Genomic DNA, 16,653 nt, shown 5'->3' on the forward strand with positions numbered 1-16,653 from the left:
TCATTTTCAACTTATTAATATCTTCACAAAATCTTTGATGCCTAAAGTATTTTTTTTTATTAAGGAATTGGAGTTTTCTCAAATTTATCGATATACACTCCAGCTTGAGAGGTAGTAAATATGTGGATGTTTTTATAAAGAAAAGTTAGTAAGTTGGTTAAGAATACAATTAACTTAGTTGTTTTAAGAGGTTAGTAAGGTTATATATACAATATTAAAGCTAAACATAACTTTTCATTTTTAATATAATGTGTGATCAAGCGGAAAAAAAATAAGATTTTAATTTTTTTATAAAAATTCATAATAATATCTAATATTAATTTAAAGATATTATATTAAATAATAATAAAATATGAATAAAATTTAAGTGAATTTATCTTCAAAAAAAATTTAAGTGAATAAATAATATATTTTATTTTATTTTTACCATTAATATATTAAAATATAAAAATATTGGTATATATATATATCAACTACACAAATTTTATTAAAAATATTTTGAATAAATTTGAAAACTAAAAACAAATATTTTAGTTATATGACTATGGTTTTCTTTTGTAATTCTTATATACTTTTTTTTTTTTGAGCTATGACAATATATAAAAATAAATGAAGTGATTAAAGTGTTAACTCATAAAATATTTAAAAAACTTGAAATATATTAATTGATTGGCATAATGATAAAACAAAACAACTAATAAATTATCAATCTTTTTATTTGGGTAACTAACAAATCCTAACAAAAGTTGAGCTACAAATTAGGGTAAATTACATACGTGGTGTACAATCTTTATCCATTTTCACATTTTGATGTGCAACTTTCAATTTTGCACACTAAAGTGTATAGCCTTCTAGTGACTTCCCGCTAAAGTGTACAACAGGTAAAAATGACCGGTCAAACCTGTTAACCACTTGGTCAACGTGACACCTCATCAATTTTCAATCCTTACAAATTAAAAGTGGTCCCCACATATTATTAAATTACTTTTATACCCTTAATAAAAAAATTCCATAATTCTATCTTTCTAATTTTTTCACATTTTCTCTCTCTAAATTTTATTTTTTCAAATCCATTCTTTCCCACTGATCTCTCTCTCCTCTCTCTCTCTCCTGCTTTTCTCTTATCTCCTCTGCTCACTCTTTTAAATATATCAGCTTTGTTCCAATTTGTTTTTTTTTTGAAATGCATTCTAAAATTTATCAATTACCTATAAATACATTTTCATTTTAAAACAAAAAGAAAGGAAGAAAAAAAATGGAAAAAAGAAAAATCGGCAGCCATGGAAGTTGAATCAAACGCATCGGAGCTTGTTGAAGCCTTCCTCATTTCGATTTCGGATGCGATTTCCTTCAAACCTGCAAATGAATTACGAGTACTGATTTTCCCTCACTGTTGATTTTCCTTAACCTGCGATTTTCCTTCACGACTGATTTTCCCTCACCTGCGATTTTCCCTCATTGCTGATTTCCCTCACTGCGATTTTCCCTCACTGTTGATTTTCCTTCACCTGCTGATTTTCCTTCACTACTATTTTTTGGAAATGATTCCAGTTATAAAAACAGTGAACAAACCTCCATCTTCGTTCTCCCTCTTCTTGAAATTGTGCTGGATATGAAAAAATGGTGAAGAGAGAGAGGAGAGATGTTTTAGAGAGATGATGTTAGACAAAATCAATTTTATGAGAGAGAATGGATTAAAAAAAATTAGAGAGAGAAAATGTGAGAAAAATTAGAAGAGGGAATTGAGATTTTTTTTAATTAAGGGTACAAAAGTAATTTAATTGTCACACCCGACCCTAGACGACCTCAATCGGCATCGAGCGTGAAATAGAAAGATCATAATCAATACTTAAGAGTCTCCAAATTATCCAACGCCATTATATTACAATTGAACTACCAAAGTTCTAACCATAATTCTCACAGTAAGCAGCCAACTTCTAAACCCCGCCTAAACGGTCGGTAACCTTCTCTATATCATGTACTTTCTCACCTAAAAACATTAAAACATTTAAAAACGTGAGATAAAAATCTCAGTAAGAAACTATTAGCTATAAAAACCAACTTTACTTAACATAGCTACATATATATGTTTATAAAGTGATTTAATCAAAACCTTATAAACTATACTCAAAACGTAAGTTCATAATATAGTCAAAGTAGTAAACTAAAACCATAAAAATATATAATCTTGTATCCATTATTGAGTTCAAAACCTTATAAAATACTGTAATCAAATAAGTGTTTTATCAAACCAACTCGTATTTAATCAAACGTAAAACCTTATATCAAAATCAATCATAACTGAAAACATAATCCAAATGAACTTAAAACATTGTATCGATCCTCGAGTTTCTCCCCTTAAGTATCAATCCATAACCACATATATAGTCGAGACGTCTCTTAACATTGCCTATCCCATATGGTCTTACCCAACACTTCGCTGTCATACCCAATAGATCTTCAGACTGTGTACACATGTCATGTCCCTCACTGAACATGGTCTTCAAATATAAAACCACCGATCCGGATAACTCTCGATGGATATAAAATCATAAAATCATAACGTACCAAATTTCATTTCACACTCAAATTCCAAACTATTTCATAATCATAAATCATTTGGCTTCAATTAGCCATTTTGTATCATAAAAATCATATTTGGACTTCAATCCAAAATAATAATAACAATAACCGCAACAGATTTCTCAATCCAAAAACAATTCGTAAGAAATCATCAAATTCATTTTATTCACTATATATATACATTGAAACCAAAAACATATATTTATATATGTAAATCAACCAAATTAAGCCTTAAATCAACATAATCAAGTAAAATCTAAAATTCACATAGAAGCATAATCAATAGCTTCATTTGAACCATAATTTCACAATAAAACGTAAAATCGTGAAAAACCCCAATTTTACAAAATATCCATATAAACCCTGAAATATCAATTTCTGAAAATTCTTTAATTATAAATATCTATATACATAAAACTCAAAATATAGTTGATAGTTACTTACCTTGGCTACTAATTGACCCGATCGATTATTCTCTAAATTCTGTCTAAGACGTTTCCCTCCAAACACTGCCAAAACTCAAAAACTCTTCGGTTAGAACTTAAATCTATATATACGGATGCTATAGTTCCAATTTCAAGTGATTCGGACGGTCCAATCTCCGTAAATCAAAGAAACGGTGTAGAAACGGTTCAGAGAAAATTGATGAATTTTAAAAAGAATAGAAAACGAAAAGAAAAGAAAAAGAAAAGATGTGATCACCGCCTAAATCATTTGATCTGAGATATATATCTCAAACTTGGCGAATATTCCGTTTGATTCTCCATCTTTATATAATATTTTAAAAATTATCCTAACTTTTAATTTACACATAAATCCATCAAATTAACTCCAAACTTTTCCTACAGCATCAAATAAAAATCATACACCTAATAATTATAATATATAGTACTATCAAGGTATAAATTCTAGAAATTTAGATCCGGACGTGACATTAATAATATGTGGGGATCACTTTTAATTTTTAAGGAGTGAAAATTGATGAGGTGTCACGTTGACCAATTGGTTAACAGGGTTGACCGATCATTTTTACCTGCTATACACTTTAGTGGGAGGTCACTAGAAGGTTGTACATTTTAGTGTGCAAAATTGAAGGTTGTACACCAAAGTGTGAAAATGGGTAAATGTTGTACACCACGTATGTAATTTACCCCTACAACTTATAATAAATCTAACCGTTAAAAAACTCTCTTTTTTTAGATGATAACTATTTCTTTGTTTTTTCTTTATGGAATAATTTTCTTAATTAATCATACCCCTCCCCGGACCCTCGCTCAGCGGGGACGCGTAATGCGACCGGGCCGCCCTTTTTTTTTTTTATAGTTTTTTATTCTTCTTTCTTAATGGATGGTTGTTGTTTATGTCCCTTTAATAATGTTATTATGTTTTTGATTCATAGAAAAACAAAACAAAAAAGTTTTATCAGTTATCAAACAGATTTAGTTCATTGACCTGTAAAAAAAAATCTGAAGTCGATTTTAGGTGAAGTGTGTTTCTCATATTTGTGTCAAAAATAGTATCAAGCTGTCTACTATTGTTCTATCACACAAAAGATGCATATTCAAATTTCTCTAATATATGTAGTGTTTTGTAATATTTTTTTATAAATGAAACACTTAGTTTTCTTTTTGAAACAAATCCTAACAAAATAAAAATAAAAAATAAAAATAGAAAGACATCTATGTAAATTCCTATCTAAATGAAGAAACTATATCCAGCTAAAGTTTGAAACTTTGAAAAATTGTCGTAATAGAAGAAGATGGTAAAAGTTGGAGATGATGGGCTTTCTTTCAATTTTCTCCCGCTTTTCTTATTCATCAAAATACAGGAACCCGATTCTAGTGTGCAATAAACCCTCCTTTATCATATAAACAAACACTAAAACCCTCCTTTTTCACTTTTTCTCTCCTTTCCTATTCCCAATACTAAAAACCACTTCTATACTCCCCCATTTCTGCTTTCTTTGCTCTCCACTTCAATTCCCATCTCTTCCATGGCTACTCACACCTCTATAATCGCCTGGTAAGTATCTCACAGCTTCTTTCTTTATGATTAAACTTGTTTGCTCCAGCTTAGTTTTCTCTTTTCTCTTTTATTGCAATCTCAGGGGCTCTGGCGAAGATGGGCAGTTAGGAATTGGTACTAACGAGGAGAAAGAATGGGCTTGCGTTGTTAAAGCTCTCAAGCCTTACAAAGTCCGTTCTGTTGTCGGTGGCAGTCGCAACTCTCTTGCTATTTGTGATGACGGCAAGGTTATTTCTCCTCTTTCACTAACTAATCATGCCCTTCTTTGATTATACTCAATTGATGCTTGCTCGCTGAAATTTGATACTAGCTGTCCTTGATCTGCATTGGTTTTTAGTTGTTTACATGGGGGTGGAACCAGAGAGGGACACTGGGGCATCCACCCGAGACTAAGACTGAGAATGTTCCTAGCCAAGTTAAGGCGCTTAACAATGCTAACATTGTTCAGGTATTTTTTGTTCTGGGCTCTTAAACCATATTTGAGTTTGCCTTAGCTAATTGATGGACTTCATATAACTCTGGTTTAGGGGTTGATTTGTAGGCTGCTATTGGTGGATGGCATTGCTTAGCTGTTGATGATCAAGGCCGCGCATACGCTTGGGGTATGTGTATATATTTGTCATTCTCATGTTTTTCTTGAAATATGAGCAAGTCACTTGATCTGGGTGATGATTAACTGAAATGATGAGTTCAGAAGATATATTGACTTCATTAGTTATATGCATGTGTCTTCTTGCAGCTAACGGTTGCCTTGGTTTATTTGTTTGTGCAATGTTTATGGTAAATTGATAAATCTGAAGATGTGATGTATGTTATGATGTAGGTGGAAATGAGTATGGGCAGTGTGGTGAAGAACCTGAGCGGAAGGATGACACCGGCAAGCCATTGAGACGAGATATAGTCATTCCCCAGCGCTGTGCACCAAAGCTCACTGTTAGTCAGGTGAGTTACTTTTCTACTTGAAGGAAATCTTTTTGGTTTCTTGTTCATTAATGACTCAAATGAAAGGGATGTGGAGATTTAGCCAGAAAAATACTTTTTCATTTTGAGCCTCACAGAAATGTCCTTCTTTTATTCAATATCAGTCTTGTAGTGGTACCAGTCATGGATTCTTAGAGAAGTTAGCGCTCACGCTGATGTTGCATATTTTGCAGATTGTATTTTTTTTTTTTTTTTTTTTTTTTTTTTATGTTCAATGGCATTGTTTTGCTCTGAATTGCTTTTAAAGTTTCTTATGATTGCTAATGGATTAGGTTGCTGCTGGGGGTACTCATTCCGTGGTGCTTACACATGAAGGACAAGTATGGACATGGGGCCAACCGTGGCCTCCTGGAGACATGTATATTTTCTTGATTAATCCTGCAATCTCTCACATATTTCCATTTGTTCTCCTGTACCATTTGGTCGTCATTTGGAGTATACTTCGCTCGTTGGTGCATTTCTGCATTCTTGTGTTTTCATTTTTTCTTTATTTGCAGAAAACAGATATCTGTTCCAGTGCGGGTGCAAGGCCTGGAAAAGGTTAGACTCATTGCAGTGGGTGCATTTCATAATTTGGCTCTTCAAGAGGATGGAACTTTGTGGGCGTGGGGTAATAATGAATACGGACAGCTTGGAACAGGGGATACCCAGCCCAGATCACAACCTATTCCTGTCCAAGGACTTTCTGGTCTCACTTTGGTTTGTATTGCTCTGCCTGCTATGCTTCTGTCTGAGCTCTTTTTATCTTCACTTGACTAGTATTTATAGCTAGATAGTGCATAGTTAGTTTATTTAGGTGGCTTCTGAAGGTCCTTTTTCCTAATTTGGTTGCCTTTTTCATCTTCTTCTTACTTACTTGTTCTGTGAGACTTGATTTTTGGTTCCAATATGTACATATCAGTAACCACATGGTGGTTGTTAGGCATGATTTTTTTTTAGATTACATGTTTGCTCTTCTTCCCTGACAGGATATGTTTCTATGTGTAACAGGTTGATATTGCTGCTGGTGGATGGCATTCTACTGCATTAACTGACGATGGAGAGGTATCCATGCTCTCTACTATGTCCATGGGTTTTTGCATTTAGGTGTAATTGTTTGTGTTTCTTACATAGTGTAGACTGTATAAATGTACATGTTTGATCTAAATTATGAAGCCTCCATTGATTATTATCACAACAACAACGAAGCCTTAGTCCCGAAATGATTCGGGGTCGGCTAACATGAACCATATATCTTGGTTCATGTCATAAGATGTGGCTAAGTTTTACGCTGGCCACCACAAACCTACCGCAACCCTCCTCCTTTGTCCGGGCTTGGGACCGGCTGTAAATGCCACCAAGTGACCCTCACAGGCCCTCCATTGATTATTATCGTGGACCATTAATAGCATTAGAAACTGAATGGTGTTTTTCCTCATCTACTATGTTTAATAGTTGTTCTGGCGGATGGCTTTTAACAATGGTAATTCACTGAACTTGAATTGGTGGATTTGTTTCTCGTTTTCAGGCCCTCCCCCACCTTCTTCTCTTGACCAGGAAAATGCCTCCATTTAACATTTTGCATTGTCCTAAAATCTGATAGCCTTGATTCTTGATACTGGATTATTTGTATTGCTTCCCTCTTTATTACATGTGCGGTCACATATGCTATGCACGCAGTCAATCTCTGGTTTCTATACATTGTGAAATTGAAACTGTCTAAGAACAGCCTACTTGGTTCATGAGTATTTGCAACAATGAGCATGAATTCTGACTTTATTGTAGGTGTACGGGTGGGGTAGAGGGGAACATGGAAGACTTGGATTTGGAGATAATGACAAGAGCAGTAAAATGGTACCTCAAAGGGTTAATCTCTTGGCAGGGGAGGACATTGTTCAGGTACCATTCATCTATATGAAATGTCATTTGGTGGAAAACTATATGGATCCTTGTAGCCTCAGTACTTCATTTCACATTCTCTGATTAATATAATCTGTTGATGTCGTAGATATCTTGCGGTGGGACGCATTCAGTTGCAATGACGCGAGGCGGACGGATATTTTCTGTAAGTAGAATTTTTATTTTTATGGTCATTGTGTGCAATGTTATGGCTTATTGAAAGTTTCTGCAAGTGGTTTTTGTTGCTAAAAATTAACTTGAAATGTTGAAAAATCGCGACTTGTTTTTGGGGGCAGTTTGGCAGAGGTGACCACGGAAGACTTGGAAATGGGAGGAAAGTGACAACAGGACAACCAATGGAAGTGCCAATTGAGATCCCTACTCCTAATGATGTTAGTGAAAGTGAAGCTGAAGCCGAGGGATGTTCTTGGATTGCTAAACTTGTTGCTTGCGGCGGCCGACATACTCTAGCAATTGTAGAATGGCAAACTGATACTAAATAGTTTGGTAAGAAATAAAATGTTGTCTTATTATGTATCAATCTTGTTCCAAACAAGGTCAAATTACATATTACTTTTTGTCAGCCTCAGAAAAATAATTAATACAAGAATATTTAATCTAATTCTAAATAAGTGAAAGATGGAATATGCTTTCTTTTTCTGTCATCTCATTATATCCTAATTTTATGATTCCTCCCCCACAAACAATCTGAGGTTCCCATGACAATATATGTTTCCTTTTTCTCTCATCTGCTGTAAAATCTAAATCACTCTCCAACACTCAGAATCAGATCTTAAGATTTACTGATAAGGAATACTTGAGGTGTTCTCTAGTGAATATGAGTATTCAATTGACATGTTTTGAATGCTTTTATAGGAAAAATTAAGAGTTCAATATATAGAAGTTTCCTGACATTTTTCCGGTGACCAGTGGGTGTTTAGCCCTCCTGACCCCTGGATCTGTCACCGCTAGAAGTAAGTCTCTATATTGACACTTTTGCTGTGATTCTTGGTTCTTCTCATTAGTGAAATAGTTACCTCGATGATATATTGCAGTCATTTCCAGCAAATTAATTACTCAAACTCAAACCAGTTGATTTCAAAGTTGGTCAAGTTCACTTACAAGACAAGGTTTAGGGTCTCAAAGGTTTTGGTATTGCAAGTAAAAAATGAAGTAAAGATGAAACACAAGCATATCTACAAAAGGAAAAATGTTCAAGTTGGTTTGGGAATCAGATGACTTGAGGAGTACTAGTTTTTTGGGGCTGATCGCTCATAGCAACGCTGCGATCTTGGCTCCTGTCTTGGCCGCGAAAACCTGGTCCATAACGGTGATTGAGAATCCCTGCGTGGAGGAGTACCACATACAGAAACTGACTTAGAAGTGAAATTGTGATCAGTGCTTCCAGTGTTTTCTGCAAATCATCAGTTATTATATCATATGTTAATTTGCATTTTCACTAAAAAGAAAAAATGAATATGTTTGGGGAAAGACACATTAATGTAAAGTTGTTACCAAGCGTTTTCCTCTACGCCCTCCTAATATGATTTGCTTGCACACAAGCCTATAACAAGAAAAGAGATCAATCCAGTTAGATGCATAAAATGAAACAATACTTAGTATATAAATTAAACTGTAAGAAATGATGAGTCCCATTGAAATCTATCCATTGGTATCTTCATAATCAAATTCCTTTTCAGATTATGTTTATATGTTGTTTTGCTACAGTTGAATAAATCCTTGTCATTTCAAAATCGAACTTCATTACTCTAGCTAAATGATAAAAGAATAAATTGGATTCCGATTGGTAAACGACCCAAAGAAATTTGATTATAATTCAATTCATAGTAGAAAGCTGGTATTCTTCCATCATTGATAAACAATTTGTTGGACAATACTCAACACTTGCTTATTTCGCCCCCCAAACTTTAGTTATAAATTGGTATTTTCTTTATCAATATCAAGTTAGTCCAAAAACTAACATATGTTAGTATATAATTTGTGGCTTTTTTATTTTCTTTGACATGCCAATTTCCGATCTCATTTTGGACTATTTGACAAAAACAAAGTGTATAAGTTATGGGAAAAAAATACATTATCTCAATAAAAAAATAATGGAGGTAAGCGATTTCGGCAGACGGTGGTGCAATTTCAACTTTATGGCATAATAGGTTAGAGGAGATTAGATTATATCTGTGGTTAATTTTGAAATTGCACCTCTAAGTATTAGATTTAAAGTTAGGTGATTTACACTTTATCTCGAAAAGTAAAAATAGAAAAGAAAAAAGTTGATAGAAGAGTGAAGAGGAATACATACCCAAAAGCAAGAGCAGTAATGGCGAAGGAAAGAATAGCAGTAGAAGTAGCAGAGGCCAAAGTATGATCTGTCCAGGTGCGATAGTGCAAAACCCCTACTATTACTGAGCTTGCACCTATTACACCAGCTGTCAGAGCAAAAACCAGCATGAAGCTTGTTGACGGATTCCCTCCCAAATCTACACATTAAACAATATCAAAATCAAAATCCCATAAATATAGTATAGAGAAAGTAGGACTTACGAGGGTGATTTTGTTCGCCATTGATGTATTTGTCAAGAGACCAAGCAGCTAGGCCAAGTACTATAAGATTAAAAACAAAGTTTACAGCTAAAAGAGGTCCTATTAAGTCTCTCTGAACCCTTCCTTCTCCTCCTCCTGCCATTTTAGAGTTTTTATTTATGGATTAGTAGCTATGAAGGAAGGAAGGAAGCGGTTATATCATACCATATTTTTCTATTTTAAACAAAAGCAAAGGAATTTTGAGGAAAAGGTGTCTTTTTCTTAAAGAGAGAAACACCTTTGACGTGGAGGTCAGGACTGAGTGAGTCCCAGTTAAGCTAATCGGCAAACTTTTCATGTTCTTTTCTTTTTTCTTTATTTTATTAATTAATTCATAAGTTTTTTTCCTTTAAGATGATTAATTCTAAAGTTTGTAAAACGCCAACACATTAACTAATTAAGGTATAAATATGAATTTTGATACTAACGTTTTTTTAACTCTGTGTAAATTTAGTTTGAATTCCGTGTAGATTTAGATCCTGTTTGGGAATTAGCTGTTAGCCGATAGATGATTATATTTTTCGCTAGCTGATTGTATGAACTTGTTTGCTAAAACTTAGCTAATTGCTAATAACTGTTTGTGTAAAATGATAAATAAGAACATGATAAAACATTTATTTGGAATTATAGAGTATTAATTAGGGGTAAAAATGTCCATAAAAAGAGATGAGACAATAAGCTAATTGAAAAAACTACTAAAATGAGCTTTTTGGAGCCAATAAGTTCTTTTAAACCTCTCTTCACCAAACACTACTATTACTAGTCAAAACCTCTAAAGTTTCTCAATAAACCTCTAATTTTACTCAAAAAAAAACTATTTACCAAACATGACCTTACTTTTAAGGTATGAAGTGATGTAAATTGGCTTAAAGCATTATTTGGCCTCTGACCTATCCAAAATTGTGTCATTTGACCTCTGATCTATCCAAAATTGTGTCATTTGACCTCTGACTTATTATTTGGTCACATTTGGCACTTGACCTATCCAATTTGGTTAAATTTCACCCAATTTGTATGAACTCATTGATAAGTAACGATATTTTGACACTGAAACGTGATATTTCTTAAAGTTTTTTTTCCACATTATGTGGAAATAATTAATTAGATTAAAAAAAAAGAAAAAACAAATCATAAACTAAAATCCATTAAGTTCAAGTGTAAAAATATTGTTACATATCAATGAGATAGTGATTCGGTTAAGTTTGAATCCAAATTGGGTGAAAATTCACCAATTTAGAATAGATCAGGGGCCAAATATGACCAAATAATAGGTCAGGGGCCAAATGATAAAATTTTAGATAGATCAGAGGTCAAATAGTGTTTTAAGCCTTTAATTTTAATAAGATAGTATTAATTTAATTTTAGTTATATATTACCGTAAATTTAATTTTAATTGTTTTTAGGGTAAATTTCAAATAAAACCCCTGTAATTTCACTAATTTTCAGATAAATGACTGTGGTTTACTTTTTGTCAAAACGAGGATTGAAGTTTTCAACTTTAGTAAAATAAGGACTTTTTCGATTGATATTATTAAAATCACCCTTGACGATTTCAAAAATGACATATTTTAAGAACTACTAATATTCTAAGCAACTTTAATTCTTCAACTTTTTTATTTTGAAATTATTTAGATGATGTTTGGTAAAGAGAGAGGAAGTTAATTTTTAGAGAGAGAAAGTTCCAAAAAAGATGATTTTCGAAAATCGAAAATGTAGTTCCATAGAAAATATGACATTGAACAACTTTAATTCTTGAAAATTTTCATTTTAAGGTCGTTAAAGATGGTTTTAATAGCATTAATCCAAAAGGTCATTGTTTTCTTAAAAGTGTGAAACCTCAATCCTCGTTTTGACAAAAAGTAAACCACAGTTCTTTATCTAAAAATTAGTGAAACCACATTGGTTTTATTTGAAATTTACCTTGTTTTTAAGCAATATTAATTTTAGTTATATATTACTCTAAATTTGAAAAAAATATTTTGATTGTTATTTAATTGTCACATTAAGGCCCTGTTTGGTAAAGAGCGTTTTGGGATAAAAATAACGGTTTTGACCAATTTTAGAGGTTTGACCACTAAAACCTCTGATTGAAGTGTTTGGTGGAGAGAGGTTTGGGAGAGAGTTTTGGGATGAAAACGCTAATTTAGAAAAAGCTCTTTAAGAGCTTTTTCAATTAGCATTTTGGAATATTAAAATTAATGGACTTCTTTAACCCTAATAGATAGACTCCCTCTTCTCCTGCGCCAAAATTAATGCCCTTATTCATCTTTTTGCACAAACCGCTATTATCAATCAGCTAATTTTTACCAAACAGGTCTACACAAACAGCTAGTCAAATCAGCTAATGTAATCAGCTAACAGCTAATGTAATCAGCTAACAACTAATTCCCAAACAGAGCCTAAACCTTTCAAACAAGTTTGTTAATAAATTATAGTATTTTTTTCATACATTTTTTATTGGCTATTTATAACTATATTAGTAAGACAATAAATATTTTAGACACATTGATAAATATGGAAGAGGGAACAAAATTAAAATATACTCTCTTATATATTAATAAATATTTACACATATTTATACTATTTATGAGAGTTGGATACAATGATCATATATTATTTACAAGTAATTAAAAAAGTGCCCTTACATATATAAAGTAAATTTATTATACTCTAATAATAAAAAAAATTGTGATTAATTTGTATGTGATAGAATTTTAACAAGCTTTTTTTTTTTTTTTTTTTTTTGAAGATTTTAACAAGCTTTTTTTAAAACTATATTAGTGATACATTAAATATCTTAAACGCAATTGATGTTTAAAATGTTTGATGTAACAGTAAAATAATAGTCAAATCAATATTTTTAACTTTTTGGTACTGCATGACTAAATTTAATCTTACTTGAAAACGTTAGTATTAAATTGAACCATTTTGTATGTTAAAATTAACTGCATACTTCAAAAAAACGTTAAAGTTAAATTTGACCATTATCCTAGTAATTAATTTTAATTTTATTTATTGGCCGGATCATGTATTGTTATTCTGTGAAGTTATGTGAATAACGGGCTAATTGGTGTCAAAATTGATTTTGACTTCACTTTTTATTTTTTCAAATTTATTAAAAAACACCAAGTTTGAAGAATTAAATTGACAATAAAATTTACTTTTGAAGCAAATTGATCCTAGAAGTCAAATTGACTTATATTTATCTCTTTCTTTTATAGATAACAATCATCAATAATCTAGTCTATTATCGTGTGTCACGTAAACTTAATGCACAGAATCAAGCAAACTCTACCTATCGCGTCGACACTTCAATTAGTTTCATATGATATGGTATAAAACCTAAGTAGTGTATTGAGCGCACTTCCATATAAATTAAGTCATCCAAACACCCGATGACTGATTCACAAGCTACTAGATATTTAGAGTCCATCAAATAGTGATGATTGTCTTCAAATATGAAGGACATTTATTGCTTAAGGTGACACTTTTACTCTCTCTTATTCAATATCTACGGCATACTCAAAATATCTAATTTCATTATGGGAGTTTGATCATTGATCATGTCCTAACTTCATTATATTATAGGTTAATATAAAGGCACCAATGTATTCAGATGGATTGGAAATTACAAAAATACCCCTTGCACTATGCAGTAATATTTCATATGTTGAAATGTATAAAATGAGAAAATTCACATTGAATGGTACATATAGCAGAAATCTAAGAAAGTAGTGCAAGGAAATCTAGTTCATCAGGCTGTGGAGTGTTGAGAGGAGGTTCCATAAACACAAGTAAAGAGCTCAAAAACAGAACGCATACTGCAAATACAGCAAGCGATCTGCAAGGATTTGAGTATTGCCTAACTAATGCAATCCCTTCTTCTTGAGCTCTACTACTTGAAGATGATGATGATGCATTATCCAATTGCAGTGATGAACATGTCAACAATCCATACACAATTCCTGTTATAACTGCTCCTAAATGTGTCCTACAACCAATATCCAAATCAAAATCAACCCTCATACATTCCCAAACAAAATTAAACTTCAATTCACTGATTAAGAAAATATTCTTACCAGTCATCAATTGGACCAAAGTGGCTTAAAATGAAACTCAGACCAGTTATGATGATTGCCTTCTGGTACATGCTGTCTACAACTTCCTTACCTATTACATCTTTGTTTTGCATTTGGTAGACTAACCAAGCTCCGATTATCGCGAATATCGGTCCCTACATTAGTAAGTAACCATTTGCTTTAAAATAACCAATATGACCAAGTACCTTTCTGTTCATAGAAACTTCAAAAATGAATTTATAAAAAAGAATACTAGAAAAAAGCTAATTTGGACAGAAACTCTGTCAGTAATCCATGAATTCCGTCAGAATTTGTGACAGAATTCTGTCCCAAGTCAGCTTTTTTCTAGTGGTATATGGACACACTTTTATTCTTTTGTGTGTTAGAATGAGTGGTTTGCTTACTGTGCCACCAACGGTTGGTTGAGGTGTATGAAGGAAGCTGGTCAAGTTGCCAGAAAGTCCTCCAAGTATGTAAATCAAGAAAAATGTGAATGAACCATAACTTCGGCAAACTTGAGTCCCAAATGTCATAAGTGACCAACATCCTAGACCAACATGAAATACTCCTGAGTGCTGCACAATATTTTGCAGGTATTCATGCTAATTAAATAGATAACAAGTTTGAGTAATGCATATTTGGAATTGAATGCAAAAATGAGTTTAAAAACTATGCTTCTTATGTTCAAATGATGAAGAAATTAGATGAAAAGAACAGTAACACGAACCCAATTTTCAATCTTGTACCAGAAACATGGGTGTCACTAGCCTCCACCATTCTCCAACAAGGATCAAATCGTTTATCTTTGCTCCGTATAGTAATGGCACCGAAAACAGCCCCAACTCGGAATTTCTTACTGGACTGGCTATTTCAAACAGGAATACAGCAATGTTTATAGACACCAAAACACCTCTGCAACCAAAATTGGGACACTCAGAGTTAAACATAACTTCATTTCAGAATTCATGACCAAAAATAAGATTAGAGCTCACATTAAGTAGAGATCAGAAGTTTCTTCGTTTTGATCCAAGGTCTGTGAACTACTTGAACTACCATTTACATTCTCTTTTCCCATCTTGATGAAACTTTTCACTGTAGAATCATCATACATTGAAACTGAATTCTGTTCTTCACTTTGGTCTTCTAAATTATACAACTCGTAATTTTCTGATTTTGTACCTGAAGACACAGGAAAAATCTACATCAAGCTTAATTTACAAGTGAGATGATTAATGATATAAGACATGATTAATTGAATTTCTAACCTTTATTGAGTTTTCCAAGATAAGAATTGAGAGATTTCAATTCCTCCATTGTACTAATTTCTTTACTCTTATCAGGAATCACCGAGGCAGCCGCCTCATCAGAAGATTCTGAAGAGGGCTTATTTCCATTGCCATGGAGTTGTCCAAAATAAGAATCTAGCAACCTCAATTGCTTACTTGTCTGTACTTCCATGCCTAAATTTTCCCCTTTTATGCTCCAGAGTCTATGCAGAGAAGATGTTTGGGTCAGAATCAGATTCTGGAAATGGAAAGTTCCTTGATTCAAAATTGCAGATCTTTTAGGGGCATAAATTCCATCTGCTGTCGTCTGGTGTCTTACAGAATTGAGAGGAAAGACATGATCTTTGTAGGGCAATTTATAGCATACTGGAACTACAGCCATCCAAATTAGACCTGATAATATAAACTAAAGGTTATTATGAGAATCATTCCAATCAATCATTTTGTGTTCTTATTAATTTCATGATTACAGATATGTTTATATATCTAAGTTATAGGGTCAAAATTTGTAACATATATATGAATGAAATTAGAGTTTCACACAGGATGAGAACATAGAGAAAAACCCAGAAATCTAAAAGAGCAAAAAAGGGGAGAAAGAGGAGAAAGTACAGAACATATACATACCAATTAAAAGGAAAAAGGTAGCAGATAAATTAGGGTTGTGTTGTGTGACAGACAATTCAGAAATTATGAGATCAAACACAAGGTACGAAATAAGTATTATATGATCCAAAATCCAAGGAAGGGCCACTCATATCTTATATCTCCATCAAGAACCAATGTATCTAAATTTTGCAGGGTTGGGTTATCTTTGTTGCTCCATTCACATTTTGCCACTTGTCCAACATTTGACCCACTTGGGATTTGCATGTGGCCCTTTCTAATTTAACTCCCACAGTTTCTTTTGTCACTCAATACAGATAGTTTGTCAAATTTGTTTTTAACTTTTAGCATATAATACAGAGTCACAATGATTTTTCAAATTTAACAGAAACGGATTGTATTTGCGGTTTAAGATGCCTCATTTTGATCCGGCATTCGCGTTGCCAACATGTGTGGGTGCGTCTCTAACACGATGGTTACTCTAAGCAGGAGAGAGCTTTTGTTCTGGTAATTGGTTAGAGCTTTTGTTCGTAGTTGGTTAAAAGCTTGCAAAGACTATTTGCTTATAAACTAGTTAAGATTCTTATTTCTTTTCTATGAGATGAGAATGCTTAATT

The 16,653-nt window shown here is 32.8% G+C and overlaps 3 protein-coding genes across 4 annotated transcripts; 1 reads left to right on the forward strand and 2 right to left on the reverse strand.

Annotated features, from left to right (window-relative positions):
- Positions 1–4,318: 4,318 nt before the first annotated feature.
- Positions 4,319–8,659, forward strand: LOC136206935 (ultraviolet-B receptor UVR8). Of its 2 annotated transcripts, XR_010676484.1 has the most exons (13): positions 4,319–4,605; positions 4,691–4,835; positions 4,946–5,056; positions 5,150–5,210; positions 5,432–5,550; positions 5,862–5,947; positions 6,087–6,288; positions 6,580–6,633; positions 7,354–7,467; positions 7,577–7,633; positions 7,764–7,974; positions 8,344–8,441; positions 8,523–8,659. XR_010676484.1 is itself a non-coding variant. In XM_065998149.1 (11 exons), the coding sequence occupies exons 1-11, from the start codon at positions 4,577–4,579 to the stop codon at positions 7,968–7,970; spliced, it is 1,185 nt and encodes a 394-aa protein (XP_065854221.1). In that variant the 5' UTR covers positions 4,320–4,576; the 3' UTR covers positions 7,971–8,133. The 2 variants fall into 2 exon arrangements, 1 of the variants encoding a protein (XP_065854221.1); XM_065998149.1 differs by lacking the exons at positions 8,344–8,441; positions 8,523–8,659 and having other exon boundaries at positions 4,320–4,605; positions 7,764–8,133.
- On the reverse strand, positions 8,533–10,275 carry LOC136206945 (membrane protein PM19L-like). The gene is made up of 4 exons (XM_065998157.1): positions 10,027–10,275; positions 9,785–9,962; positions 8,983–9,031; positions 8,533–8,881 (listed from the first exon to the last, which is right to left on the reverse strand). Exons 1-4 carry the CDS (start codon positions 10,166–10,168, stop codon positions 8,699–8,701), a joined length of 552 nt encoding a protein of 183 aa, XP_065854229.1. The 5' UTR covers positions 10,169–10,275; the 3' UTR covers positions 8,533–8,698.
- A 3,416-nt stretch (positions 10,276–13,691) lies between these two features.
- Positions 13,692–16,176, reverse strand: LOC136206955 (RHOMBOID-like protein 9, chloroplastic). Its single transcript, XM_065998165.1, has 7 exons — positions 16,058–16,176; positions 15,410–15,823; positions 15,137–15,323; positions 14,891–15,056; positions 14,549–14,719; positions 14,145–14,299; positions 13,692–14,056 (listed from the first exon to the last, which is right to left on the reverse strand). Exons 2-7 carry the CDS (start codon positions 15,810–15,812, stop codon positions 13,789–13,791), a joined length of 1,350 nt encoding a protein of 449 aa, XP_065854237.1. The 5' UTR covers positions 15,813–15,823; positions 16,058–16,176; the 3' UTR covers positions 13,692–13,788.
- Positions 16,177–16,653: the final 477 nt, after the last annotated feature.

Source organism: Euphorbia lathyris, chromosome 1 (genome assembly GCF_963576675.1).
Source record: "Euphorbia lathyris chromosome 1, ddEupLath1.1, whole genome shotgun sequence".
In the NCBI taxonomy this organism is placed as follows: Eukaryota; Viridiplantae; Streptophyta; class Magnoliopsida; order Malpighiales; family Euphorbiaceae; genus Euphorbia; species Euphorbia lathyris.